The sequence below is a fragment of the Protopterus annectens genome, chromosome 3.part0 (assembly GCF_019279795.1).
Source record: "Protopterus annectens isolate FY-2018-M chromosome 3.part0, PAN1.0, whole genome shotgun sequence".
Classification (NCBI taxonomy): Eukaryota; Metazoa; Chordata; order Ceratodontiformes; family Protopteridae; genus Protopterus; species Protopterus annectens.
The window spans coordinates 1,512,241,657-1,512,268,250 of NC_056731.1; the positions used below are offsets into that span (position 1 = coordinate 1,512,241,657).

The window sequence follows — 26,594 nt, forward strand, 5'->3', positions numbered from 1 at the left end:
TCTGTGTTAAGACGAACATCATTAAGTGACGCACAGCGCGAAAAGAGCAAAACAAATTCCACGTGGGCAACTTTAATGAAAGAAAGGAGTTTAAGTAAATTTTTGATTACTCCTGAAAGAGGACTTGTTTTCGAGGAGGTTATTAGTCGGTTGTGCAACTGAATACAATCACTATTATGACTGACCTTACAGTTTAATACGGATTTGCGCAACTTCCGGAGACTGGGTGAAAATGTTGAGTTTTGCTGTAGCTGATTTATTTTTTGGTGCCTATGAATTTAGTGACGTTCGTGGGATACACTGCATATGTTCTAGAGTGTTTCTTAAGTAAGTCGCTTCACTGGAATTGGGAACATGCATTTCTAGATCTTTGTTTTGTAGTTCTCAACAGTTCAGGGATGAATCCCAACAGAATCCAGGGCAAAGCTGTTAATATACGTTTTATAATGCAACGAAGCCTGAAACTGTAATCACTGCCATTATTTATTAAGTGTATTTCACCACCTTTCCTGCAAAAGTAATCAGTTTTAGTAAGGATTAAGAGGGACAGAGCTAAAATTTGAGACAAAATCAGGGATACCTGAGAGGCATACCTCCCAAATTTACAGATTTTCTTAGAATGTCCATATTTTTGGTCTGTTCCTCATAAAATTTGTGATTTTCTGTTTTTGTGGCAAATCAGTGTGACTGAATAAAATTCAGTAAATATCAGTGATTTGAATCTTCATACCCTTCAGAAAATGTACGGTAACACAAGACTCTCTATTTTACCAACTTTCTAAGTTTATTAGAGCAATATTTAAAATGTGCCCCTATTTTGGGGGCTTTGTCCTCCATTATTTTTGGCTTTGCCCAGATTTTTTTGTGCTAAGAGGTTGAGAACTGTGCTGAGAGGTATATTTTGTTTTAGCACTGGTAGCCGGGAATGTGAGCTGCTTTGTCATTTTATTTGCAGTTTTACCCAGCACTAGTTTGTGTAATTCATGCAACCAATTTAGGCATGTATATGACTTATACAGTTATGCAATTTATACACGATGAATGATGTAATGTGACTGATAAAGGTTGGCTGCCCCTGGCTTTGTATTCTGAATGTCTCTCAAAAATGATTGTTTTTGTGAGAAAGCAGTGATGAGTGCCAGCATAGTTAGGAAGTTAGTTAAAGTTTCATACTGTAAACCGTTAACAGCACTGTATGTTAAGAAAACCATCATAGTTGACTGTATGGGGCTAAATTTAGAACTTATAGATTGTATACATTGAAAGCAAATGTCTGTGAATCAGCATTTCCTTTTTAATTTCAAACACTGTACCTTTTCATATTTATAGTAGATGCCAGTAATTATTGTCTATTAAGAAAATTATATATCTATCCAGAAGTAATGAAGCAGCTATATTTATTTATTTGCATTTGTTAACCGGGTTGGTCCAGCTGGGGAAGAATTACCCTTTTTCAGTGGAGACCCAAGGGGAAAAGCCCCAAACAGACATACAAATACATACGAATAGAGACAAATTAACAACATTACAGAAGAAAACAATATTATGGGTACAATGGATAAGAAAAACAAACTGCTATACCTTTACTAATGGCCAACTAAATCAGAACTGATCAAGGGATTTGGGCAAAAAGCTGGACTTGGAAACTTGATACCGTAATCCATGAATCATTGACCCCATACTTAAGGTCTTTCTTCAAGATGTTGAAGGAACCACCATTCCAAGGGAAGTCATTTTTGATCAGACCAGTCTCATTGCCCAGACAGGTCAGGGATAGCTGGCTACTCAATAACTTGGTAAAGTGTTCAAGTTATACCTTTCAAGTCTTGTGGTCGGACACCAGCTTTATCCTCTTATAAACACATCCCCACTTCCCCTTCGCATCCCATTGTAATATTCATTATAAACAATTCCATTTCTCCTAAATTAAGATAAAATCTCTTTTATTGGTCACTAAACTTGCCTACTCCAGCTTATGCAATTTTTCTACTTTTTCATCTTAATGTATTTTCTATTAATCCGGGATGCTTTACGATAAAATTTCTTAGATGATTTGCAATCTGTTTGTTGGATGACATGCATTCAGAATCACCTTCCTTGGATCATCCTTGCCAGAAATTAGAATGGAGAATCAGCCATGCCTTTTTCCATACTTGGGATAGGCTGTGGCTGCAATGTTATGTTCTGCATTTTACATTTTACAGGTTAGAAGAAAGTGCCTTATTAGGTGTCCTAAGACTCCACTACCCCTAGCCTATTATTGGTAAGACTTAACAGTACCATATTACTTGTATAAAAACCTGGGTTGATATCTTCCAAACCTTCTACTTCATTTATAATGATGAAAAAAATCCATATCCTTCATTGACCTTTTCATTAACGAGCAACACAGCATTGGTGCACTTTGTAACAAACTGCTGCCCTTTAAAATGAACCCCTAGCCTATTTTTCAAGCTGTATCATTAAACAGCTGACCCTCCCTGCTAACTTTTTGTTGCCAAAAATTCACTCTCTTAATGGTCTTCAGAATTCCTCATGCCTCATAATCTAACATTGTCTCTTTTGCAATTTGCATTTTGCAAAATAGTCTGAAACTACCCATGAGTTTAGTTTGTCCAGCGCTTGAATAGTTGCCATATAGGGATGACCTGACACCTGAAACTGAAAAACCTCACCAGTAAGGTTAAGCAATCTTTGAAGAGTGCAATACCGCTTCCTTCAACTTCCATGATTTTCTTCTGGATATCTTACAGTTCCTTTCTCCATATGTCTTCCTGTGCTGAAAATTGCTAAAAGTGTTTTTGGGCTACTTGGTTTTTCATTTATTAATAGTCTTGCAAAAGCCTGACCTGCCTCTTGAGAAACCTATAGATTCTCCTAACATTTATCTGTCTTTTTGCTCCCGCTAAACATAAAGCCATTTCTTTAATGTACCACAACTCTGGAACTACTTGTTGCAATGCTACCCACTGTAAAAAGACACTAAACTTCTCAAACATCATGCTTGTTGCTGCACAGCCTTTGGGCATGTATCTTTCAGCATAGTATTCCCATCAGACTTCATGCCAGCAGTACATAATTATCTGCGTGGATAAGCAACAAGTGAAATACAATTTCTTTGTCAGCTTTAGATAAGATTGTTTGTTCCTTTTTAGCTAATCTTTCCAATGTCTCTTACAAATGTGTAAATAACCAGAGTGTTTTCCAGTAAAGCATCTTTTATTGAGGCTCATTTTGGGAAGGATATATAGTCTGAGTCTTGGTTCCCCAGCGTGATCTGGGCTATCATACCAGTGGGTGGGAATCTTCATTTGAGGATCTGGTAACTGTGGGAATGTCTCTTGCATCCTACAAAAAGAGCCACTTCCATCCAATGATGTCTGACTTATGTCTAGCCAGTTCCAAGCTTCATGCATCAATCCTTTATCCAGAAATTTGAAGAGAATCCTAAACCATGCAAAAAAAGTTAATAAATAAAATAAAAAAAATAAAACGTTCCACTTAATTCCTTTACTATGCTGTATGCATTCTGAGTAATTGTAATGTTGCATTTGTTCTTACCAGGGTAGGGAGCTCCAAACCCTCCTCACTGAATCTCCAAAAAGGATATGGGCTCTTAATGAGTCTAGACCACCTCATGCACTAAATGGATGTCAGCATTCATGTGCCAGTCATTCATCTCGCTCTGATTATGCACAAAGCACCTAAAAGAATTATTCTTAGTCTACTATTCAGCTATGAACCGTCTTATTGCCCTGAAGGATCATTTTATGCCTATCCAACAACCCAAAGTCAAAATTAAAGTATGTACTTTGTGTTTATGAGGTGAAGGCTTTAACCGTTAGGCAAAACCAACCCTTTTAAGTCTAGCCAAGCTCTTTTCATGAGAGTTAAAACTTTGTACTTTTTGTTTGTGAAGTACACCATTTGGCCAACTCCAACTTGGTCAGTTTCTCAAGCTTAATACATATTTATTCAAGCATGCTGCCTTCAGTTCACATTTGCTCTGAGTTTTCCTAATTGCTACTTTGTACAGCTTGATTTAGTTACTCATTTGTTAGTGAAGCCTGGGTTGTCAGAGATCAGGGCACCTTGGAGAAGAAGCAAGGCAAGTATTAACATTATCTGTCAGTGGATCACTGTTTCTCTGAGATGCTGTCATCTCAGAATGAGACTAAATTTTATAATACCTTCCACCAACTTCCATACTGCCCTTTGTCCAAGGAAGTCCACATTTCTATTAGTGTCACCCCAGCCTCAATGCTCCAGAGTAGCAGCAAACCCAGTCCTGCCATGACCTATTAGGCTAAGTTCATCTCCTCTGTTTATAATCTTTATGCTATTGTAATGTTCTCTGTGATGTAGCTGAACACAGCGGCATAATCCTGTAGTAGTAAGTTTGAATCCATACAACCCCTTTTGAGTTCTTTGGTACTGCTCCTGCACGTATGGTATCAGTTTTCCCATGTCTGCCTTAACAAAATTTCCCTTTTTTGCTCATAATGAGTACCGCACTCCTTTCCTTTTACTATTTGTCTTTTCTGAGGCTGATCATGTGAGAACATGTTCACATAGTTCTACCTTTGAAATGTATTGCTTTGTTTTCACATTTATCTAGGAACCCAAAATTTAGAAATGGAAGCAGAGCTACGAGTATCTTTCTGCTTTCCCGCCTTTTGTCCTATACACTTGTGTTCTCTCCTGAACCCTACTGCCCTGATCTGTCAAATGTGGCTCATGGTGGAGTTCTTTTCATTTCAAGAACCCACTTTGTTATTTTTATCTTAATTTTTCTGTTATGTAACACACAGCACTGATCCTCACCCGCTCTTTTGCCACATTTCCTGCCTCTGTAATCTATACTCTTTCCAACTAGCTTGTCAGTTAAACTCCCCCACTTCATGCAGTTCACTTGCAGTGACCAGTGTGCTTTCTGTTTTCCTTCCACTTAATTGACCTACCAAACCTTTGCATCTCAGAACCTTGCTTTTGTGTGTCTTATGCTTACCTTTACCATTCTGTTATGCCTAGCATTTTCCCCAGACCACAGCTCATCTCCGATGTATCCTGAATTGTTTTGTTAACTGATGACTCTGGTTTCAGTCTGACTCAGGCTGGTATTTGATTTCTCATCTTCTCACCCAATGTGGGCATTACCTTGCTGAGCACAGACTTTTCTGGAGCACCTACCTTTTATGAGGCAAGTAGCATTCTGGCTCCACTGCCCTTCTTTCGGAGTCTGGCTTTGGTGCCTCTGACACTTCAGTCCTCCATCAGATTGATACTTAGTCTTAACAGCCTTTCAAATAGAGCAGTACCTACAGCTGAGCTTCAAGTGCCTGCCTTATTCCACAAACCAATAAGAAAATAATATAGCCTTACTCAGCTAGGCAGGTGCACCAGATGCCTTCAGTACACCCCACATCCTTGTTAATTGTTAGTAGTTAAGTAAACAGCTATAGTTGTCCCCTCCTTGTATCTTAGCCCAGATTTGTATTATCTCAGGCAAACCATAAGTATGCGTTTTCCTTAATTATCTCTTAACTACCTCTGCTGTACATATATCCCATAAGCCCAGTCTTAAGTATTTGTTTAGTTATTTGTGCTTTCCTGTGTCCTATTTGAAAAATAACTGTAATTATTTTCTTTTCTGTAAGGCATATAAATCCATTCAAACATCATCTGATCCCATAAGCTTATGGGCATTTTGCTGAGCTTATTTCAACAAACTACAGTTGTTATGATGTTGCACCATTACTCAAGCATCGGTTTGTTCCTGCATGCAAACTCCCAAGCATATGGCTAAGTTGTTAGGAGCAGAAGGCAATAATAGCTACATACTCGAGGCTTGGGCCCCTGTTCCTGAACTGGGAATCTCCTTGGCCACAGGTTCATTTAACTTCACCAAATACTTGTATAACAGTGCTCAAGGCACTGCAGGCAGTGATTAGTTAGCCTGAGGTGGTTACTACTTAAAGCAGTTATTTCTAGTAGATGTGATTAGAACATCTGCAGTCTCTTGCTCCTACCATGCCTGCTGTGGCATAGTTTGCTTCTACCCAGCTGACATGTAAATATCCAGAACCCTACCATGCTGCTTGCTGAAATGCTTTTGTACATTCATTTTATTGCTTGTTTACATTCTGTACTGACTTACACACTTGCTTCAGCATTTATGCCATTTCTAATTCTTTGCTAGACTTGCATACATATGCACATTTATGTAATCACTCCCTGCTGACATAAGCTAACAACCTCTGCTCTCTCCTGACAATGATACCTTCTTGTAAACATGCCAGGTGCTGTCACAGATTCTGTACTTCCTAGACTATCAAGCTAGCTCCATCACTGTTTACAACCATGCCTACTCTTACCTACCCATTTTTTTTTTCATAATGGTAAGATAAAATGCACCACCACATCACCAGCTGTTCAAGACCGTATGTTCGCACAGCTCCAGCTTTTCAAGAAACGAACCATATAATATTCTATATCTAGGTAGCTTTCAACACCACAACTTTTCTACTTCCTTGGAAATCTACACCTCAACCCATAAATACAGTAAGCTCTAAATGGAATAACCTGATTGAAAAGTATTCTGTCAGTTTGTAACTCAAGCAGCAGCCTTTGGGCATAGCTGGCCTTAGGCATAGGCCAACTAGGCAGTCGCCTAGGGCGCCGCTGTAGCAGGGGCACTATTCCAGTATTTACTTGGAGTAGGTAGACCAGGATGGGGGCACCAGATGGTGTGGTAGGGGGCGCATTGGAGCCCTTTTGCCTAGGGCACCAGTTGACCTAAGTCCGTTCCTGCCTTTGGGACAAGGACAGAAAAGAGCAGTTATTATGTAGTAAAGTTCTGTTTCTACTTATAATTATATCACATTAGACTATGTTCTGTGCAGTAGTTCACCAAGTCTGTCGTGATTAGTACACTACCCAGGTAAACAAATAAATGAATAAATTGTGAATTTTATGAGCCAGTCATTATGTTGGGTATTGTCCTGTACTTCCTTATCACAGTAAGGGTACTATCTGCAGCTTCTCTCTCACATTAATGTGGTTATATTATATTCTACCATTTAAGTTTTCTTGTTTTAAACACAAATTTCTTTTTAGGAGGTAGAAGGTCAGTGTTTCATTTTTGGTACGATGTATGTGTATTTTTGTACATATAATGCCTGATAATGTTTTCTTACATTGAAGTGAATGGAAAATACCCATTTTTAAATTTATTGTATTTTTCTTTTAAATTGAATGATTGTAATTTTGAGTTTGGATTGTTTCATGTAGACTACATTGTTTTGGAGTTGTTAATTTTAGTCTATTTAAAAAAAAATGTGTCTAGCTGCAGCTGTTTTACTAATTGCTATCTTTACTTAATTACCCTATGCATACACCACAAAGGAGAACATTCTACAAAACATATATACAAGTGTCTGTATACACTACTCAACCCTGCTGGTGGTACAACGATACTACCTGTGTCAGCCATCTTACAAGGCCATCTTTTTTTCCACACTATTACACATCACAGGCACAAGGAACATTTTATTAATTTACGTAAAATTACATATTACATAAAGGGACTCTGGCTGACAAAGTTCGCAGACGATTGCTAATTGGGAGCTATTAACTCCCCATGTGATGTTGACATCCTACAGAAAGGCCTCACTGAGACCAATGACTGGTAAGTAATAATAAAGCAGCCGAAGATAAGGATAAAGGTGCAGTTATATAAAGCGGGAAAAACCTGGTTCGATGGTAGTCCACTGAACACAGAAGACGTTATGAGAGATCTGGGAACACATGTTGACAGCAGCCTCTCTTTTGAGCACCACATTGTCAGTGTGGTCAAAGTTCTTCTATGTGGCACATCTCATTACTAAGGGTTTTGCATCGAGGAAGAAAGAGGTCATTGTCTCCCTCTACTCTTCCCTCATTAGGCCAGTCATTGAGCACAATGCCCCATTTGGCATGCACCTCACTAAACACCTGCAACAACTGGAGAGGCCACAAAAGTACCTCACGAAGAGGATCCTAGGCCTTAAACATTTGTCCTATATGGACAGACTCAAAAAAAACTTCCCAACTATTCTCTGTCTCATGTCGCCTACTTAGAGGCGATCTCTGCTTGACTTACAAAGCCATGTCTGATCCAGCTCTGTTAGAAATGCTACATCTAAATAAATCCCAATCCCTCTGCTCCAGAGACTTCACCCTCATTACCACAATGAACAGAACATGCTGGAGGGACAGGTTCATAACCCAGAGACTGCTCATGCTATGGAACAGACTTCCCATACATGTCAAGCAGAGCACCTCACTGGCCCTCTTCAAGAGAAATCTTGATGAGTGGATGGGAAATAGAAAATTCACCCCAGGGATCACTCCAGTGACTTTACTCGACAGAGACACAGGGACCTAAGGTCAGGTGGCATGATGCCAGGGTAATCCTGTGGGTTAGGCTTGTAAAGGCTCCAGGGTCATTAGCCTAGTACACACCTATGAACCTATATCTCACTTTGCTTTTCTTTGGCTCTCTCTCTCTATATATATAGATATATATATGTACACGTGTTTGTGTGTGTGTGTGTGTGTGTGTGTGGGCACCTCACACAATGAGAGACCTGAAGGCTTACATGGAGGCAGATATGGTTCCCATAGGCTTGTGGGTATCCAGGGGTAGGAACTGTTGATGATCGCTTTATGGTAGTTTACCACTATAGCTAAAAAAGAGCTTCATGTATATTTGTAAAAGCTCAGAATTTTATTACAAAAACTATTCCTATTTTAGTACAGCAAGGGGATTAATTGGCTGCACCAGTTGATAAACTTGTGGACTCTACCAAGTCCAACAACAGTTTTTAATATTCTGAGAAATTTGCAAAAATGCATGTGGATTTTAAGGAAAGAAAATTAAAAAATATAAAGGGATTTGGTGGATTAAGCAAAAGATGCTCTTTACTGGTAGATGTTTAAAGGGATAAGATTAAACATATTAATATGGCTGTCTGATTTGATTTTGAAGGTAATAATACTTTTTTGGCCATCCTGGAAAATTCAGGGTTGAACAAAAAAAGAGGTATGAATGGCCCAAATTAAAAACGGACAAATAATTCAAGTTTATGTACTACAGGGAATGTTCATCCTCACATTTTGAGACTGGTATTGATTCTGTTGGTGAGAATGGTAAAGTTAGCAGCGTTTGGAAGCATTAGCCTATTTTTTTGCTTCTAGTGTCCCTTTAGCAAATGTCAACTGGGTGGTAGGAAGCACTTTAAACACTACAGTGGTTGACTAGATATTAAATGCCAGTTTCTTAAATTTGAAATATGTTTCTAATGTTCACAGTTTGGTAGTAAATGTTTCTGAATGTGTTTTAACATCTGTTGATAGCTGTTTGTTTAATAAAGTTTTGGATTTCATCCCTTCCACTTACGTCTTTTACTACCAGGTATTTAATGATTTAATAAGTTTTGATAGAGGTGTTAATTTTAAAATATTATATTTCTGGTTTTGATGTGGTATAATTTAGTTTGAATTCTTTATATTTTTAACATCCCTATTAGGTTCATAGGTTGATACTAGGCTATCAGCCCTAGGGCCTATACAAGCCTAGCCATAACAATTCCCTGGCTATTTCTTCCCACACTTTTTACTTCCCTGGACCCCTGTCTAGCAGGGCGACTGACATGATTTTCCTTTCTCCCATCCAATCGTCAAGTTTCCTTTTGAAGAGGACCAAAGAGACACTCTGCTTGAAATGTATGGGCAATCTATTCCAGAGTCTGGGGAGTTTCTGGGTCAGGAACCTATCCCTCCAGCATGTTTTGTTTATTGTGATGACAAGGTTTAGATCCCTGGAGCATGTGGCTCCGAGGGATTGGGATTTCTTTGTGTAGCATGTCCAGCAGCTCTGGGTTTGACATGGCCTTGTATGTTAAGCAAAGATCGCCTCTGAGTAGATGATATGCGACAGAGTATAGCTGGAGTTTTTTAAGGCGGTCAGCGTAGGGCATCTGCTTTAGGCCTGTGATTCTTTTAGTGAGGTATTTCTACGGCCTTTCCAGTTGTTTCAGATGTCTTGAGAGGTGCATACCAAACGGGGCATTGTATGCTATAATGGGTCTAATGAGGGAGGAGTACAGTGGGACAACGACCTCCTTTTTTCTGGATGAAAAGCCCTTAGTGATGAGGTGTGCCACATAGAAGGATTTCCTGACTGTTGTGGCGATGTGGTTATCAAAGGTGAGACCACTGTCCACCTGTGTCCCTAAGTCTCTTATCACACTTTCGGTGTTTAGTGTACTGCCACCTATATGGTAATTCACAGATACATGTTTTTTTTCCAAAGGGGATAACTATACATTTCTTGGCAGTGAGCTTCAGCCCATGGCTCTGGCACCAAGCATCTGTTTCTGTAAGGCCCTTTTGTAGAGTATCCACATCATTTGGGGATTCAATAATGGCTCCCAGTTTGCAGTCTTCTGCAAACTTTGTTATCCAGAGTCCCTTAGTGTTGGCCTGTACTTCAGAGAAGTAGATGCCAAACAAGAGCGGTCCCAGGACTGAAACCTGAGGTACTCCACTTGTCACTTGTGTGGAGCTGGATTTGGAGTCGGCTACTTTTACAGTGTGGGTTCTATCAGTAAGCCAGCTAGCAACCCATTGGGTGACGTAGGGATTAATGCCCAGCTTAGTAAGTTTATCTATGATTCCAGAGTGGGGGATGGTGTCAAAGGCCTTGGCAAGGTCTAGATAGGCTGTGTGGACCACCTTACCGTTGTCCATGGCTCTGGAGACTGATTCGAAGAAGTCAGTCAGGTTCAGGAGACAATATCGGCCCTTCACGAACCCAAACTGGGTGCGGTCCAGTGTTTGAAGGTTGCCCATGTCTTTGTTTATAAGTTCCATGATAATACGCTCCATGGCCTTGCAGATAAGGCTTGTCAGACTGATGGGACGGTAGTTTCCGTGATCCAAGGTGGATCCCCCCCTTGTGGAGTGGGATAACTGAAGCTCTGCGCCACTCAGTGGGCACGAAACCTGAGGTGAGGCTATGATTAAACATGACACTTAGGTGAGGTGCCAGTTCATATTGTAGTGCATGTAGTACACAGCCTGGGATGTCATCTGGTCCCATAGATGCTGTATTCTTAGCTTTGGAGAGTGCATTTTTTACCTGTGTGGCCGTTATTACCGGAATTTGGCAATCTTCCGGTATTGAGATGGGCCATTTAGGGGGTGAGAAGGGGTGAATTTGGCACTGAATTGATCTGCCAGGATATTGGCAATATCCTTGGGATCAGTATATTTAATGCCATTCTGTTTTAGCTCAGAGCAGATCTGAGCATTGCCATTTAGATTCTTGACATAGTTATAGAATGCCTTGTGGTTGTCTTTGGAATTTTTGGCAATTTTATTTTCGTAACTAGCTTTGGAGGATTTTATGAGGGATCTCGGTTTCTTACTGAGGCTGGTAAGGAAGTTTTTTGCATCGTGGGATTTTCCTCTTTTCTGCAACAGTTTCTTCCTTTTGTTGTAAAGTTTGTTTCTGGAAGAGGACCACCAGATTGGCTTCTTTTTTTTGAATGAGAGCATCTTGGTTCTATTTGGGATGGCACGATTTATGCATGAGTGGATGTGCTCGTACAGTGCCTTAGTGTAGGATTCAGCTTCTGACTTGAGTAGCATGAAGTTGGCTTTGGAGAAGTTTTTTATGGGGGTTTCCTTACTGGGGGGTGGGGGTGGGATGTGGATGTTAAGGGTGCTTAGCTTATGGTCAGACCTGACTAACGAGAGGGTGACCATAGGTGTGGAGCATCGATTTCCCATGTTGGTAATGACCAGGTCTAGGATATTGGAGCCCCTGGTGGGACTATGGATTAGTTGATCCAGGGTGTTGGAATTTATGAATTCCAAGAACCGTTGGGCAAAGGTGTTGGTACAGGAATAGTTTTCCCAGTTAATGGCAGGGTAGTTAAAATCACCCAGTATTAGGGTGTTTGGTTGTATCTTAATATTTTCCAGTATGTTTAGAAAGGTATAGTGAGAATCTTGGGGTATGGTGGGGGATCTGTAGCAAGCTACAATTTGGATTGCAGTCTTACCTAGTGTTAATTGCACCTGGAGAATTTCAGACTCATTGTGTTGGGCAACTAGCCTGGTGGTGTGAATATCCTTGGTGAATATTGACACTCCTCCACCTTTAGTTTTTCAGTCCTGCTTTGGTGGCCGAAAAGTGTGGTAAGACTTGTAGCCTGGTATTGCAGGGGTGCTCTCTGGAGCCTTGAACCAGGTCTCAGTTACTGCACAGATATTGATGTTTTCCACTTTTAGGATTGCCTTGAGAGTGCATTTTGAGGTTTAGACTTCTAGCATTGAGTAGCATTACCTTCAGATTTTGCATGTTTGTACCTGTTACGGTGGTGGTTTTGTCCTTTGAACTTTGTCTAAAAAAGGCACTATAGGGGTGGCAAGAGCCTTAGCCAGTAACCTGAATCCCAGGGGAGACAGGTGCAGACAATCTCTGGCAAAGCATCGTGGTCTGTCAAATCATGTCGTCCCAGGCAGATACTGGATCCCCTTTGAATGACACCAGAAGCTTAGCCAATTGTTGAAGTCAATCATTTTGTCCTTATATTGTGGTATCATTCTGGGCGAAGGCAGGATGCTACTCAGGGCTAGGGTCATACCTGCCTGGGCCACATGATCCGAGAGCTCTTCCATGTCTCTTTTCATGTAGTCCAGGGAGGTACATCTCAAGTCATTCACTCCAACATGGACAATGACAGAGTCATATTTGTACTTGTTATGGAGTGACTTGAGTGCGTGCGTTATGTGGCAGATCCTGGCACCTGACAGGCAGCTGACTTTAATTTTCTCCTTGTTCAACCTGATGAGAGGGACATCAGTGTTCCAGACTATAGAGTCACCTATGACTAAAGTGTTGGGTACATTGTCTTGCCTTAGGGGCTGTTGCTGGGTGGCACACAGGTGTTGTGAACTATGTGACACTTTGGTTGTGACTGGTGTTTGTTTGTGTTTCAGCTTCAGAGGTCCTTGTTGCTTGGGCAGGTTACAGTTAAGGGCCTCTGCATATGTGGATTTAGTGTTGCTATATGTGGGTGTTGGTGGTGTGGGTTTAGAAGGGCAATGTGTTGCTTGAGGTGTAGTGTGGGTGTTAACCTTCTCCTCTTGACTGTCTAGCACAATCTTGGGTGGAGAGAGCTTGGCTTCCATTTTGGCTATGTAAGTGCATCTCTCACAGGTTGTAGTGTTGGGTGGTAGGAGGAGAGGGTTGTCTGTGTACGAGGCAATTGCTGCATTGCCCCAGTATGCCCAGATTCACCAGGTGGACAGGAGAAATCACCAGAAGCTGACCCTTGGACATGCCTGGTTTGGTGCTTGCTGTTTTCCCTTACCTTAGCAAGGTACTTTGCAATTATAGGCTGTTTCGTGCCTACTATTAATTTCTCCTTATTAACAAGGAGAGTTGAGTGCTTGTATCAGTTTAAGGCTTCCTAGTGCTTTCCAGCAGGTATTTGAGAAAGTGCTAGTCAAAGGGATGCGTAAAGGTAAGATGAAAAAAATGCACACTGCAGTGTACACTAGAGAAGTTAGACGTGAAAGTAGGTAACTTAAGTTTTACCTGTTTAAAAAGTTAAGGTTTAGTGGAGAGTTACTATTTTTAAAACAGCAAGATGGGTTGAAAGGGGTGGTCACTTTTGTATTCTGGTACTATGGAATACAGTAGGATGGCCAATAAATTTAAATAGTTGAAGGGGAGGGTTTTTTGATTTAGTGATTCCTATCACAAGCCAGTGAAAGTAGAGAGGAAATGAGATATATGGTCAGATTAACATAAGAGGCAGGCAACTAGAAAGACAGTGGTATTTAACAAGATAACTGTGACTGGGTGGGAGGGTAGGAAAAAAATTCTGCCTGACTCAGAAGAGAGAGAGAGCTGTGGTCTCTTTTGAAGTTTTAATATGCTGTTAAAGCAGAATGCAAGTAAAACACAAGTTAAAGAAAAACTACAGTATTTAAAATATACAAAATACAGAAAATAAAAGCAAACTAACCTTCCCTTCACAACAAAGTGTAGCAGAGTCGGGATGAGCCTTTCTGGTAAAGCTCAGAAATGTTTTATTTTACCCCTTAAATAGAAGGTTTAGTTCCTAGCTCCACCCCTCAGTTAACAAATGATTAACCTTAAGTGACCTCTTCTATCTTATGAATGAGTCCTTAATTGATCAGTTCTAATTTTCCAATGCAGTTATGTTGTTTGAGGACGGAGCAATGAAAAATTTGAAATCTGTTAATAATTTAAAAACAATAATGGGGACCATTTAAAGAAGGAATAGCATACCTTCAATATCCATATTTATAAGGCTGATAAGAAATGGGCTGTGATGGTATGGAATGATTTCTATTGTACACTGTTGAAGTATATAAACAAATGTTTGACCCCAGATTTTTTAATAATTTTCTCTTGATCCTAATCCTTTATTTAAACACAATTTGGACTTTCTTCAATATTTGGTTGTTTCTGGTGCCCTACACCAAGAAGTAAAAATGACTTGGTCATTAATACCTCAAACCGATAGCATTTTTGTGCGTTTATTAAAATTCATTAAAATATGATTTTACCTCTAGGAAGAACTGTAATAACAGGAACTGGCTCTCTCACAGAAGGTATTTCTCTCTTTTTAGAAAAAAAGATTAAGTTATTTATTGTCTACTGCAAAAGCTAGGACTACAGACATTACTGAGTTCCATCAGATTACCATGGGCATGCAGTTGGGGTAGAACTCGTATATGTAGAGTTTTTATATTCACTCTAGGCTAGCATTCGTTACGAGGGTGGACTAAGAGCTGTAAAATATTGGACCGATGTTACAGGCCTGTAAGCTTTTGAAATTTTCTGCCTTTTAAATGCAACCGACAGGACACTTTTTATATGTGAATACATTTTTGTTTTTATTTTAGTCAGTGGTGCAGCGGTAGCATTTCTCACCTCGCAGCAAGAGGTTCTCCCGTTCAATTCTCGGCTGGAGCACCTTCTGTGTGGAGTCTGCATGTCCTCTCCGTGGTCGAGTGGCATTCGAAAGACATGTGCGAATGGGTGTGCCTTCGTTGAAGGTTGGACATCGGGCTGACACCTCAGCACCGTAAAAATTTACTGCCAATCATTAGCAGACTGGAGTTCTGCTGTGGCGGCCCCTAACCGGGAAAAGCCGAAAGAAGAACATTTTAGTCAAGAGCTTTTCTTGCAGTTGAGGGAAGTAAATGTTGTGGGAAGTAATAGCCAGGGAATTAATTGTTATGGCTAGGCTTGTACAGGCCCTAGGGCCGATAATCTAGTACCAACCTATGAGAGGCATAACTGTGGTCATAGCTTTTGCTTCTCTGTATGCATACATTGTGGGATATTTTGAAATAAAAATATATAAATAGAACGTAATTCTTTTCATTCCCATTTGGATATCTGGAGTAGGTACCTAGGTGACTGTTGGGAAGTATGGAAGATTGATTAGTGTGAACTCGGTACTTTATTGGAGTATTTGAACAATTGACTTGAAGTTCAACATGTAGGGGGAGTTTTCAGTGTGAATCCCTGGTTGTTATGGTAACCAGGGCTCTGGATGGGATCTCGGTAATTGAATTGTACAGAAAACCATTCAGTAAGAATGCCCTTCTCTGCACTGATAGCCATCATCCAGGTCATGTAATAAAATATATTCCCAAGTCTTAGTTTATTCAGTGAGGGCAAGGTATATATTGAAACTGCAGAGGATTTAATGTGTAGACTAGTCCACAGGGAGATTCTGTACACAATGTTCTCTCTCTAATCTTAAGCAGGAAGTTGATTTTATGAAAATGAGTAATTTATTGTAATAACAAAATCATGATAGACAGGCACCCAACTTGTTTTGTTACCACTTACAGAAGAATTTTTTTCTGTACTTGTTTTATTGTGAAGAAACACTGGTCTAGTTTGACAAGTGATGCTACCTTTTATATATTTGTCACTATGGAATGCAAGCAAATTTTTATTTCATAAAGTTCAGAATCTTTCCCAGTTATTAGGCCACAAAAAATAGTTTCAACTATTGATAGAATTGTAAAGAAGGGTTTCTTTAGGTATAGTAATTGTATTTAGTGTGTTGTGATGATACCAGGTTCTCATTTTTCTACTAGAAATACGAGGTGATGTTTTTGAGATCAGATGTCCCATCACTTCTACTTTACAGAAAGAAGTAAATTAGCAGTGTGTGCATGCCAAGCCTTTTATGTTGGCCAGAGAAGGAGATTGTAGAAAGACTGTATTGCTGCACGTTAGTAGCATAAAATGCAAAAAAAAAAAAAAAAGAACTAGAAGTATGCTATATTGGCATACTGTAGAACACGCCACTGCACATTTTGTGTTCATGGTAACAGATAACAATAAGATATTTTGGATTATCAGTTGTGACTTTCTTATATGGATTTTAATCATACTTTTCTGCATATTTTTAATGTTGAAAAGAAAACCGCAGCACCCAAGCACAGCTAAAACCAATAAAATTCGTAGCAGTTTTATTGAAGAGGTAAGCACTTTCACACATTCACTGTGCTTCATCAGATCAAATGTAACAAAACAACTCAACAGAGCATCATCAATTAACCATTCAAAACATCCAATAGAAAACAAGCACTAAGACATGCATTAAAACAACAGGATGTCATTTAAAGAGCCCCCTAGCTTTTAGGATAGGTTTAATGGAGATTCTACCATTGATACCTGGAAACTTATCCGCCTGCATAGTAATGATCCAAGAAAGTTCACTGCTTTCCGTGTAGTTCCTAAAGTCATTACCATGCTTTTCTTGAGTCAAAGTTTCAGCAACCCTAAAACCAAAAATATGGTCACTGCCATATTCCATATAAAGTTTGGCCAAGGCATTACGCTCATCAAAATTATGTACACAGTACAAGTGCTCCCTCATTCTCTCCATAAGAGATCTATTTGTCTTGCGTATATAGAAACCAGTGCATACCCTGCATTTGGCCATATAAATGAGATTTCTGCCCCGGCAGTCAGCATTCACTTCACTGACTGCCGGAGCAGAAATCTAATTTATTTAGGGAGCACTTGTATTGCGTACATAATTTTGATGATCGTAATGCCTTGGCCAAACATTATATGGAATATGGCAGTGACCATATTTTTGGTTTTAGGGTTGTTGAAACCTTGACTCAAGACAAGCGTGGGGGTGACTTTAGGAACTACACGAAAAGCCGTGAACTTTCTTGTATCATTACTATGCAGGCTGATAAGTTTCCAGGTATCAATGGTAGAATCTCCATTAAACCTATCCTAAAAGCTAGGGGGCTCTTTAAATGACATCCTGTTGTTTTAATGCATGTCTTAGTGCTTGTTTTCTATTGGATATTTTGAATGGTTAATTGATGATGCTCTTTATTTAACTGTTGAGTTGTTTTGTTACGTTTGGTCTGATGAAGCACAGTGAATGTGCGAAAGCGCTTACCTCTTCAATAAAACTGCTACGAATTTTATTGGTTTTAACCGTGTTTGGGTGCTGCTGTTTTCTTTTCTACATTTGTGTTGTCCATCAGCACCTTTTGTTCCCTGAGGACTGTCTGTTTTATATATTTTTAATGTTGTTTAGATTCATTCTTGTTTTTATAGTTATGGGGGTTTATTTTGTTTTTATTTATTCATTCATTTACTTATATTGACCAGGTTAGTCTCACAAGGCTGTAACCTATTTTCAGGGGAGACCTGAGGTGGCATTTATACTGCTAAGGGAAAGTTGGTCAGGGCATCAGGGAACCTTCCCTCCTTTTTTTGATAGGTGGAGTGGGATCTTTTACATCCACCTGAGTTGCCATAAACTCTGGCAGATGAGGCCTCTCAGGACGACACTCAGATGTGCAGCACCCCGTTATTCTAAAGTGTAGTGTCAGCAATCGTTCTACCTGCTGTGGAAATAGAACGCACATCCTCCTGCACCAGAAGCAAGTGTGCTACCTGTTGCATCACTAACAATATTGTTGAAGTCTGTGTACACATATGTATACAGACACATACACACATATGTAATTGAGTTATTTTTGGAATGTCATTTTAATTGGGTCATGTTATATATTTTCATGGTAATTTAATCAGTTCCCAGTTTCTGATCCATGGATACTGAGAAAGCATAAGCAAAACCGATATGTCTCTCAGTTATTTGAATAAATAGTTGTACCGTATTTGAATGCTGATACCTATATGTCCATACCTATGTATTTTTGTAGTAATGTCTCCTTTTCTAGTTTTGAATGCTACAGTGAATGGTGGGGAAGGTAGATAGGTTCTATCTGAACCCATGTTGTACAACAGAGGGTTTGTTGTTTTCAGTAAATATAAGCTTTACAGATGGGAAACAGGAAGTTGAGGGTAAAAGTAGTTTGTGTTTTAGACCAGGCTTTTCAGTAAAAGGGAAGACATTTTTTAATTTAAATTCTGCTTAAATTTATTAAGTTGCACTTATAGAGGTGACTTGTGTCGTGATACTTTTTGTACTTCTCTGTTTTTTTTTGTCTGTGTTTTGGCAAAAACAAGTTATCGGCTTGCATTTTTTAAAGTTTGCTCTGGTACTTTAGTCTTGTAGTTTCTTTTGCAGTTGTGTAAAGGTTGTGTATTACTGCAAATTTTTAACATTTTACTGCACTTCTATTTCTGTAAGAATTACATGTAAAAGGTAATTTTTTTTTCACATTTTGTACCCAGACTGGAGCCTCAATCCACCTTGTAGCTCCTTTCACAGTTGAGGCAAGACTGTGATTTGCTGCCTGATTTAGTCATTCGTTACAATGTTACAGGCAAAGTTCTGCATAGTCTGATGCCATAGTCTGCGGTAGGATTGCAGAAGTGGCAGTATTGTGAATTTTCCTCCAGAATTTGTGCTTCAAAAACTTATAGCTGTATATACCTGCTGAAAGTTGCATTCCAGTGCCTTTCTGCTTATCTTGCTACTGTTTTTTTGAGTCTGCCCCACCCTCCACTGAGGCATTAAGTTAAATGTTTCTGAAATTCTAACCATAGGCCTAGAGTTCCCGTCTGAAATTTTTCCCAACCCTTTATTCCCTTGCTGTGGTTTTAAATGTTTGCCTCTCATGTTTCTGTTCCTTATGTAATATGACTTCCAAAGTCTCTCCCTCCCCTTGTTCATTGCTATTGCTTGTTGTGTAACCTATTTAAGTACTTTCCCACCCATTGTTTTCCATATATGCACAATACTGAGTCCACCCAGTAAACCACTATTGCACTTGAGAAAATCGCCCTTGCAAATTTTGTTCTGCTCATTTTCCCAGAGCTCCCATCTTGTTGGCGCCTGTGCCATAATCTAAGGGGGGTCCTGAGTGAATCCTTCTCCATTCCTAGCAGGTAAGTGATTTATTTTATTGTTTTGAACATCAGTTAATGAAGTGCTACTGCTTTACTTTTGCTTTATTTGTTGATTTTTGCCTGTAAATCATTTTAAAGTTCCCTAATACATGAAATTATCCTGTTTAAATTTGTTTTTTTGTAGCGATACACTCTTTGTTGATCCTATTCCGTCAAGAAGGTAGCCGTGCCCTGTACACACACAAATGCTCAAATTAAATTTTATCTAGAACACGTCCCTTAAAATTGAAACCCGTGACGTAGCGTGACTAAAACAAATCCATTCCATGGAGGCAAGCTTAGAGCAGGTAGTTTGCACATGAAACAGCACAACTGTCCAATCTTAGCACAGTTTAACCTAGTTTAGTACCAAACCCAGCAACCACCCAAGGACCTTTCTATAAGCCATTCCACGACCTACAGTAGTGCATCCAAATACACCTGATGACAACATGGATGTACAATTTCCCAATGTCTCCATCACTAACTTGGAAGATGGACTTGAGACAATGTAGCAGTTGTTTATAGGCAACCATTTATTCCTTAAAGAAAAAAGTATGTGTGAGAGAGATGCATACACAGTTTTACCGGAGGGAAAAATTTTGCATAAAAAAGGTTGTCAAGAACATACACACCACATCCACCACATAATCTTAGACCATTTCTTGCTGAGGCACTAAAAGGGAATCTTCCCAAGCCCATAAAAGGCAACACACATCCTCGGCGATCTCTAAAGCAGTCACCAAAAGCAACTGCAAACACCCCACACATGCCTGCATCCAGTGCTGCGCCAAGAGCAAAGCCCATAAGACAAGCAATCACATTACCCAGGACTCTTATCATAGGAGACTTTGTTGTAGAACACATGCATACCCTGTTCACCAGACTGACAAGGAGAAGATAGTAATTAGTTGCTTATCTGGAGCCAGGATGCAACCAAGTTACGTATATACTCAAGTGACTACACCACAAGTATCATAGATAAACTTACTAAGCTGGGCATTAATCGCTACGTCACTCGATGGGTTGCCAACTGGCTTACTGACAGAACCCACACTGTAAAAGTAGCTGACTCCAAATCCAGCTCCAGACAAGTGCAGTACCCCCGGGTTCAGTCCTGGGACCTCTCTTGTTTGGCATCTACTTCTCTGTATAGGCCAACACTAAGGGACTCTGGTTAATAAAGTTCGCAGATGACTGCAAACTGGGAGCCATTATTGAATCCCCAAATTATGTGGATACTCTACAAAAGGGCCTTACAGAAACAGATGCTTGGTGCCAGAGCCATGGGCTCAAGCTCAATGCCAAGAAATGTATAGTTATCCCCTTTGGGGAAAAAACATGTACCCGTGAATTACCACATAGGTGGTAGAAAGTGTGATAAGAGACTTAGGGACACAGGTGGACAGTGGTATCACCTTCAGTAACCACATCACCACAACAGTCAGGAAATCCTATGTGGCACACCTCATCACCAAGTGCTTTTCATCCAGAAAAAGGAGGTCATTGTCCCACTGTACTCATCTCTCATCTCTCATTAGACCCATTATAGAATACAACGCCCCATTTGGTATGTACCTCTCAAGACATCTGCAACAACTGGAAAGGCCGCAGAAATACCTCACTAAAAGAATCACAGGCCTAAAGCAGATGCCTTATAAAAAAACTCCAGCTATAGTCTGTCGCATATCGTCTACTCCAAGGCGATCTCTGGTTAACATACAAGGCCATGTCAAACCCAGGACTGTTGGACATGCTACACTTTAAGAAATCCCAATCCCTCAGAGTGAAACGCTCCATGGATCTAAACCTTGTCATCACAGTAAACAAAACATGCTGGAGGGATAGGTTCTTGACCAAGAGACTGCCCATACATGTCAAGCAGAGCGTCTCTTTGGTCCTCTTTAAAAGGAACCTTCATGATTGGATGGGAGAAAGGAAATTCACCCCAGGGATCACGTCAGTCACCCTGCTAGACAGGGATCCAGGGAAGTAACTAGTTTGGGAAGAAATAGCCAGGGAATTGTTATGGCTAGGCTTGTATAGGTCCTAGGGCCGATAGCCTAGTACCAACCTATGATTCTGTCATAGTCCTTGTGGGTGTTAATGACCTGAGACGTACTTTCCTGGACTTATGAAGAGAGACATTGTTGATCTATCTGAATGTTTGTCTCAGGCAGGTATGTGCCTTGCATTGAATATTCTACCTTAAGGATGATGCCAAGATAAGAATAAAGGATTATTTTCGCTTCAGTAATTGGCTTAGTTTCTGATGTCTTTCCAGGGTGATTCAATATTTGTTAGCAAGGGAGGACTTTAACAGTGCTTTGCAAAGGATTGTTTCCCCTAGGCTTCCAAGTAATAACCCCCCCAAGAGGCTCTCCCACCAAATAAAATTAATGGGGAACCACAAAACTTATTTGACCCCTAATAACACAGCGTATAAAGTTTTATATATAGTTACTATACTAAATATAAAATAATTAAGTTTATAAGAGCAATATTTAAAATCCGTCTCTTTGCTGGAATTGCTCGATCACTCTGTGTGTGCGTTTGTATGTGTCATATCTCTCGACCTCTTAAAACAAGAAATCTGGACAAAGCTATAGATAATGGGCCACAAAGGCCTAAAAATAGGGACACGTTTTAAATATTGCTCTTACAAACTTAGAAAGATAATAGAATAACAGATTTTGTGTGTGCATGTGTTTGTGTGTGGAAAATGCATGTTAACAGAAACCATGTTATTCTAGCAAGTTTCTAAGGTTATAACAGCAATATTTAAAGTCCGTCCCTATTTTTGTTCATTTGTTTCCCTTTATTTGTGGCTCTGTCCAGATTTCTTGTGGTAAGACTTTGAGAGGTATGAGACATATGGAAACCTTTTATGAGATGCTGCTTCTACCAGGGGATCGATCAGTTGCTCTGTGTGTGTGTGTGGACTGCATGGCAACAGAAATCGTGTTTTTCTAGTAAGTTTATAAGAGCAATATTTGAAGTCCATTGCTCGATCACTCTGTGTCTGTGTGGTAGAGTGGCCATTATTTTTTCAGAGCTACTGAGAGCCCCTGCAGAGGAGTGAAAGAGCCACATGCGGCTCCAGAGCCGTAGGTTGCAGACCCCTGGACTAGACTAATATGTAAAGCCATAGAATGAATTGTTATGGAAATGATCAACAGAGATATAGACAGAAGACTTCCAAGATGGCTGCACACTGATTAGTAGCTTAATTTCAGCTTTCCATTGTGAAAACAGAAACTCTGAAAAGAGAGCCAGTGAATTTGTGTTTTTGGTAAAATTACAGTTACTGGCTAGCAAGTCTTGGATGCCAACAAAGAAGAAATTGAGTACCTGAAAGAAAATCAACCGCAAATGGGGAGGAGAAAATTCTGGCTGGGAAGAATCCTATGGCTGTTCAGCAAAAAGCGGTTTAAGCTCTAGCTTTGGTGCAAGACATGACTTCTAGTAATGTAGAGATAAAAGTAAGACACGTGCTTAGAGCTTATTAAAATATTGAAACACCGAAGGAGTATATCAACTTAAAAAAAAAAAAAAACACACAAATGCTGAAAAAAATGGAAGAAGCTTTAAACAGATAATCAGATGAGGGGATAAAAAATGCAAAAGTTATGGGCCGAAATGAACAAAAGTTTGGCCGAGTATGAAACTGCTCAAGAAGAGATTTTCAAAAATGATAGAATTAGGGGACAAATCACGTATGGGAAAACCTGCGATTTTCTGCTGTACCAGAGAAATTGGAAGGTGCAGGCTGTATTAATTTCATGAAACACAAAAAAAAAAAAAAAAACTGGACTGGTATTCCACAGCAGTCCTTGTTGATTGAAAGGACACATTATGTGGATGCTAAAAACCTGGCCATGAGAAAGCAGCCATGACCTCCTAATACTAAAGATGCAATCCTACCAGCAGAAAGAGTTGATTTTTGGGAAGTGTGGCAGAAGGACAAAGTATTAAAAGTTGGAGGCAATAGAGTGTTTGTGGAAAATTATTACTCACTGTACACTAGGCAGAAGAACAGTAAATTTATTCTAGCAATAAGGAAATGTTGAGAGGCAAGTATGAGATTCAGTCTGCTGTATCCAGCATCTTAAAAATATTTTTTTCCTGGAGTGTCAAAGCAATTTTTAATGCAGAACATCCTAAGGAGGAAACAAAAGTTTGCCCAACAAAACAGAAGAGGACTCTGCCTCTTATTCTTCTGATACTAAAGCTCACAAAGAGACTGAAACATTAAAATGTTTCACAGGCAGAAAAAAATGCTAGAGAGAGGGAAAAGCACAGACGTTGACTTAAAACAATGAGTACATTGAAAGTGAAGAGAGACTAGAGTTGGGAGATGGAGATCCGAAGGAAGAAAGCCAACAACAGTGAAATTAATGAATAAATGTTGGATTGCAAAGCATCAGTCACATCTGTGAAATGTGATGGAACAAGAAAATATTGGACTTTTTCCACTAACTTGTAGAGGACTCCAAAGCATATGCCATATTTCATGTCATTGATGTCCGGAAGCACATTAAGGAGAGGGGAAGAGGAAGGAACGTGGAGAGGGGAAGAGGAAGGAACAAGTTTAACTGTAAGTAAACAATTTTTTGCTAACAGTATTTTTTTATAAAACATGAAATATACTGCATGTTGTATAATAAAGCATTTTCAGTTAGTTTGTGTTACATGGATACTGAAGTAAGCAGGTGCCCCTTTTCCTTCTTATTTCTTTCTTGTTTAGTTTTAAGAAATGTAGGCACTGCAGTGTAAAAGGAGAAGAAAGCTTGGACAAAATCGTGTGTAAGATAATAGGCTGTAATCTTGGGTTGTTGAGGTGAGGGACAAGCTGAGAAAGTATACAGAGCATGATTTAGTACAATTGATATGCTTTTCTTACTTTTGCATGGGAGAATGGCTGAATTAAGGTCCTTGACTTGATCTAATAAATTTTAAGTGGAAACAAGTAAATAAAAGAACATCAGATGTAATAAAAAGGTTTAGTTTAGCAAATAAATGTACAAAAGTGTAACATGAGAAGCTTGTTTCAGAATGCTGCTGTTTATCTGTGTTTTCTTGTTTCTAATGAGACAATGAGGGCAGTTTAAAATGGAAATTTTTTTTTTCTTTCAATGGCTAAAAGATAATGTTTTCTGAAAGCGTTCAAGTTGTTTTCTACATCTAGGAGAGGAGTAAAGATAAGACAAAAAACAGACAGCACTTAGTGTAAATAGAACCACAAGGGTACTATGAGTCTTATCATGGATAACCTTCATTATAAGTCCGTTAAAACCTGTGAGTATAGCTGTCATTCTGGGACAGTTCCTGTTATTATTCTGGTTAAACTTCATTATTTTTCATTATTTGAAAATGTGTATAGTTGTGTGTGTGGTTGTATTAAGTTAATAGGTTATGGTGTGTATAGTTGTGTGTGTGGTTGTAATAAGTTAATAGGTTATGGGGGTGTTCGGGTGTTCTTTATGTGTTTTGTTTGAGGGTGTTCATTAAAACAAAAAGTCTAGTAAGATGCGATGGGTTCAAATGAGTATGACAACAAACAACTATCTAAAAGATCAACCTGCCAAACATTAGTTTGTGTGTGTAACATAAAAGCTGAAACTAGACAATTTAAAAAAAGCTGTTGTACATAATGGGTTGGAATGATAACTTTTCATAATGGCAACACTTTCCATATTCTCTTTTGAACGTGAATGGCCTCATAGGTATATACAAAAAGAAAGAGTAGTGAGCTGTGTTAAGAAATGCAGAGTGAAAATGACTATTCTACAGGAGATACATTTGGAAAGAAATGAGCATGTGAATTTGGTAACAAAAGGCTTTCAGTATGGTTGTTTAGAGCAGAGATTTTCAATCTTTTTCATCTCGTGGGACACACAAACTAATTGCAAAAATCTTGTGGCACACCAAAAAATATATTATATTTTTTTGCCTGTCAAAAAATAGGTATAATTTTGATTGATTTAGAAAATTTTTTCCTCTTTTTTTTTTTTTTTTTACTTGCATTTAATATTTAATGAGATGTCTGAGCTTGATGGTGTTTTAGAATATATTTTGTGCGAGGCTGAATTTTGAACAGGCATACTCTTAAATCTTCTTTCATGGCTTCCAGGCGCAATCAAACTTTTCGTTTTAAATTTTTTTAAATTTATTTATTTATTTATTTATTTATTTTTTTTTGCAGAAAAGCTTGATTTGCACAAATATGACCGAGAAAAAGGAAGAAGCACTTCTGTTGCTTTTTTGTAATACTGGGAAATACCCCTTCATTTTGGTTATCTCTTAAAAGTGAATCTGATGTTGAATGTTTAAGTTTTAATCCATTGTCATTTCTTATCTCTGTCAACTCAACCTCTTCTGTAATTAAATTTGCCAGTCTGCAGGTATTTAATACAAATTGATCTCTTATCCAATCCAAGGATGATATGTCAACTGAGGGGAAAATACTTTTCACTATTTTATACTAAGTAATCTTAAACTTTCTAAAATTAGCTCTATTAGACTTCCATCCAGTTTTCACCTTTTTGTTAGCTTAAACATTTCTGCTGCATTTTGTCTTCTGATTCTTTCTTCCCAAAGCATTAGTTTTTCTTTGAAAACATTAATTTTGTCAGTGGAAGTAAGAATATTTTCACAATCTCCTTGCGTACTTTAAGCGTGTTCAAAGATTGAAACAAATTAGAAAGAAATGCAACCTTATTGTATCAAAGCTTATCACTGGGAAAAAGAACTTCCTCTTTTAGTTCATAAAATCATAATAGAACTTGACAATTGGATAAGCACCTAAGTTCTTTTCAATTATTTATTTGACATTTGTTTATCGGGAAAGTCTGACTGGACACGGGTCCTTTTTTAGTGGAGGCACGGGTAGAAAACTCCAGTTACAAGGATAATGTCAACATATACTAGCATACATAGAGTTCCAATTGCAGACATTTCAGCAGTTTTAAGAAACATACAGAATACTATATTGATGACAAATAATGCAAAAGTAAAATACATACATTTTATTTCATGGAAAAAAGTACCATCATAGCTCATATTGCTACAGTTGCAGTTGTAATCAAGAGGGTTATACACATACAGATCATACTTCTCAACTGTACAGATTTCCACAGAATTTCCAGATTTCTGG

The 26,594-nt window shown here is 39.0% G+C and overlaps 1 protein-coding gene across 1 annotated transcript in view; it reads left to right on the forward strand.

The window, feature by feature from the left end:
- The first annotated feature begins 36 nt into the window (after positions 1–36).
- TGS1 (trimethylguanosine synthase 1) overlaps positions 37–26,594 on the forward strand; it is a 1,147,018-nt gene continuing 1,120,460 nt past the window's right edge. The window contains exon 1 of the mRNA XM_044065538.1: positions 37–327. Within this exon, the coding sequence (XP_043921473.1) occupies positions 233–327 (95 nt within the window). The 5' untranslated portion in view covers positions 37–232. The remainder of the gene's footprint in view (positions 328–26,594) is intronic.